Raw genomic sequence first — 3,553 nt, forward strand, 5'->3', positions numbered from 1 at the left:
TTTAAAGTCGCTGATGATCTCTACTTGCTTGTCTTCAATAAGTCAGATCTGGTCTTCCTGAAATATAAAATCGTTTCTTTGGTTTTTGATACGTTGAGTTCAAAGTTGTTTTGATCACACCAGCTGACAAGTTCCAGTACTTATTCCCTGTATACGCTCGGCTGGACTCGAAGTCAGACTGATTTGAACTGAGTACGCTGCCCGACATGTGATACGTTATACCTGATCACTTTAAAACAGCTGTCGAAATTATCTTTCCCTCTCGCTCAGTCTCAATTTACCGTGATGATGTAATTAAGATGTTTCAGGACTGAAACAGCAGACAAACCTTTCCCTTCTCACTGTCATTGAATCAATGTAATTATGATGTTTCAGGAACTATGCGGGTTACATTGAGTGTTTCCAGAACAGACTGTGGGGCTCCAACGATGCCTCGGACCTGTTCTTGTCCCTCATGTTCCAGCCCCAGTCCATGACGATAGCCTACAGGGGGCTCTGTCACAACCTGGATGGTGGGTCCACTCTTCCTCTCTCAAGCACGTTCACAGACCCACGCACCTGTAGTATCCGCTCTCGCATGTTCCAGAGACGTATCTCATGTCTGCACACACACACGGCAAGCACATGCACGCACGCACACACACAAACAGTGAACTGGAGTGAGGGTGCATCAGTGTTGGAATGAGTCTGTATTTATGTATGCGTCTATTTTGCTGATCTGTTCATTAATTCAAAAGTGTGTGTTTTTTTTAAATTTTTTTATTTGTAACGTATTCTACTGTTTGTTTGGCGGCGATAAGATTGCTTCGTCTGTGTGTATGTGTGTGCGTGCGCGCGCTTGCGTGTACTGCGTACGATGTGTGTGTGTGTGTGTGTGTGTGTGTGCGCGCTTGTTTGCTTGCTTTAAGTTGCTTGCTTGCGTGTGTGTATGTGTGTGTGTGTATGTGTGCACGCACGCACGCACGCATGCGCTTGCTTTTTTGAGAACTCGTTGAGCGTAACATCGAGAGGAAAGCGACTTCTGATTCTTCCGTGTCGGTCACTCAGCTATTGAGCAGAACATACAGTGTCTGCTGAGCACCCCTGAGGTCCAGCGTTGCTACGACAACTTCAACGAAGGGGTGCAGCGAGTGACAGGCCTGCAGACCCAGGGCCAGCTTCCCCGAGACACCCTGCAGGAGATGGCCTGCAAGTAAGCGGTTTGTCTTGTTTCTTTAGAATCTATATAAATAACAGAAATAGAGAAAGAAAGAACATAATATTGGAAGGGTGTGTGTGTGAGGGGGGACTGGGAAAGCGGGATTAGGACAAAAAAATAATCAATAATCAAATAGTGTATGCACTACTTCTGTACTGAGATTATTAGTTGAAAAGAGGTTCATGTGGGGACCTACAATAAACAACCAACCAACTGGACTATTTAACACATAACTAGCTAACTTTAATAAAGAACAGTTTGAAATAACTAACACGGGACCTCGGTTTATCGTCTAATCCGAATGACTAGATGCTCAGTTGACATTTCAGTTAACCTTGACAGAAAAGGCGAGACTCAGGTCGGGACTCAGTCGAACCTAGATCCTCACGGTTACTGTATTGGTAGATGAGCGGACACAGGATAGCAGCAGCAACAACAAAACACTTCACCACTACTACAGTTAGCGATACAAAACACTCAGTGTCTGTGCTGTTGCAGTGTCTCCGTTTCCCGCTACCAGTGTGAGACAGCCGTGTACAGATTCTGTGACGAGAGGTCAGGTCAGGTCATGCAGGACTTCTTCTTCGCCGGAGTCCCCCAGCAGTGCCGAGACACCACGGGAGTGACGTCCCCTTTCGTCGACCTGTGGGGTGGCGCTGCTGGGGTCACAGGGTCAAGGCCACTATATGTCATCGCAGCACTGGCCACTGTCTCGATAGTGTTGTGGAGAGACAGTTTTCTGTAATTTTGTCATTATCCATGATCTGGTGTGAAAAAAAGAGAAGTGTGATTACTGAGGATTTAAAACAGAACCATCAAATTGACACCCCCATCCCTCTTCTTCTGGAAAAGTTGTTCCAGAAAATAGTCTTTTCCATCACTCACTGCCTTCTCTTTTTGTTTGTTGTTGTTGTTGTGTTTTTTTTGTTTGCTTATAAACCCTTTCTAATTTTCTGCCTTCATGTCCATTTATTTGAATCTATTCCAGAACTTCTATTTCCGTTGTCACTCGCTGTACACGATAACCTGAAGTTTCGATGGCGGTTTTTTTTTTTTTTTTTTTTTTTTCAACCTCACGAAAATGTGCGTTGCCTAATTGTAATGTTTTCCGTGTGTGTGCATTTTATATGTTTTGCTGTGTTGTATATATGTATGTTATCCCCGATCCGGTGTGCCGCGGAGAAGCTCACACCATAAAGACAGTATATGGGGGTTTAAGTTGTAATATGATATCGTGACAATAACACAGTTTAATCGGCATATTGATGGTTGTCACGAGGAAGAAAAAAGAATATTTGCACGGTTTTCTCTCTCCGTTTTTAAACTGCTGGAGTGACCCATCCAAAACCGTATCTTTTCCTCTTGACTTTCCGGATGGTGTCACGCGTGGATGTCCCTTTCCAGGGGGGTAGGGGGGGCGGCGGGGGGTGGGGTGTTGGGCGTGCTGACCGCAGCATGGCGAGTAGGCTACAGATACAAGCTCGATGTAACAGAGGGGGTTGGATATCATAATCAAAGATACGTAGTTACTTCCCTTGACCCTTCTGGAGGTCGATAACTCTACGTAACTGGGCGGGTGGTGTCTTAAAAGGGAGTCGCGATGGCGATATGTTACCGATTAAATCATCATTAATGCACTGGCTCAAGATAGTAACAGTTAATCAATCAATCAATCAATCAATCAATCAATCAACCAATCAATCAACCAATCAATCAATCAATCAATTACTTTAATGTTTGAAACATACAGTGTACAAAAGTTTGCCTTTTGGATCGTTATAAGAGAAGGGGTGGGGTGGGTGGGTGTTAAATCATTCCTTTAAACTAAAAATAATAAAATAGAGTAACAATCATTTCATCATAGAATAAATCGCATTTAAAGCAAACATGAAATATCATAGACATGATCCATGTCGGGGAAGTGGCTGATGGAGAATAAGAGGGAAAGACTGACGGACATCGCACAATCACATGTTTTTATGTGACACCCCTTTTAAAAAGTAAAACATAATCATCGTTAGAAACAATGATAGGTTGAATGTTAAGTGCTAATGAGATTTCGACAAAATTAATTTCGAGAAACTTTAAAGGCCTTTTTTGTATGATGGTTGTCAAAGAAAAAAAAAATTACTTTCCTTCTCCATGTTTACAGGCTACCAATGTTTGAAACGAGACTGATGTATTGATTATATGTGTTATAAATTATATGTGAGATAAAAAGAGTTTTCGCGGCAAATAAACGAAAGTGAATGCAAGCCAAATGTGTCATTGTGAGAACTTGAAAGCGCGTTTGTGAATTATGCGTGTATGGTGACGGGTTGTGCATGCTGGTGAACATATGAAAGAAATTTTAAA

General features: G+C 42.7%; 1 protein-coding gene across 1 annotated transcript in view; it reads left to right on the forward strand.

Annotated features, from left to right (window-relative positions):
* The window catches only part of LOC143299169 (uncharacterized), a 4,936-nt gene extending 2,708 nt beyond the window's left edge, over positions 1 to 2,228 (forward strand). The window contains exons 3-5 of the mRNA XM_076612307.1: positions 376 to 512; positions 1,048 to 1,192; positions 1,697 to 2,228. Of these exons, the coding sequence (XP_076468422.1) occupies positions 376 to 512; positions 1,048 to 1,192; positions 1,697 to 1,943 (529 nt within the window). The 3' untranslated portion in view covers positions 1,944 to 2,228. The remainder of the gene's footprint in view (positions 1 to 375; positions 513 to 1,047; positions 1,193 to 1,696) is intronic.
* Positions 2,229 to 3,553: the final 1,325 nt, after the last annotated feature.

This window comes from Babylonia areolata, chromosome 24, assembly GCF_041734735.1.
Source record: "Babylonia areolata isolate BAREFJ2019XMU chromosome 24, ASM4173473v1, whole genome shotgun sequence".
In the NCBI taxonomy this organism is placed as follows: domain Eukaryota; kingdom Metazoa; phylum Mollusca; class Gastropoda; order Neogastropoda; family Buccinidae; genus Babylonia; species Babylonia areolata.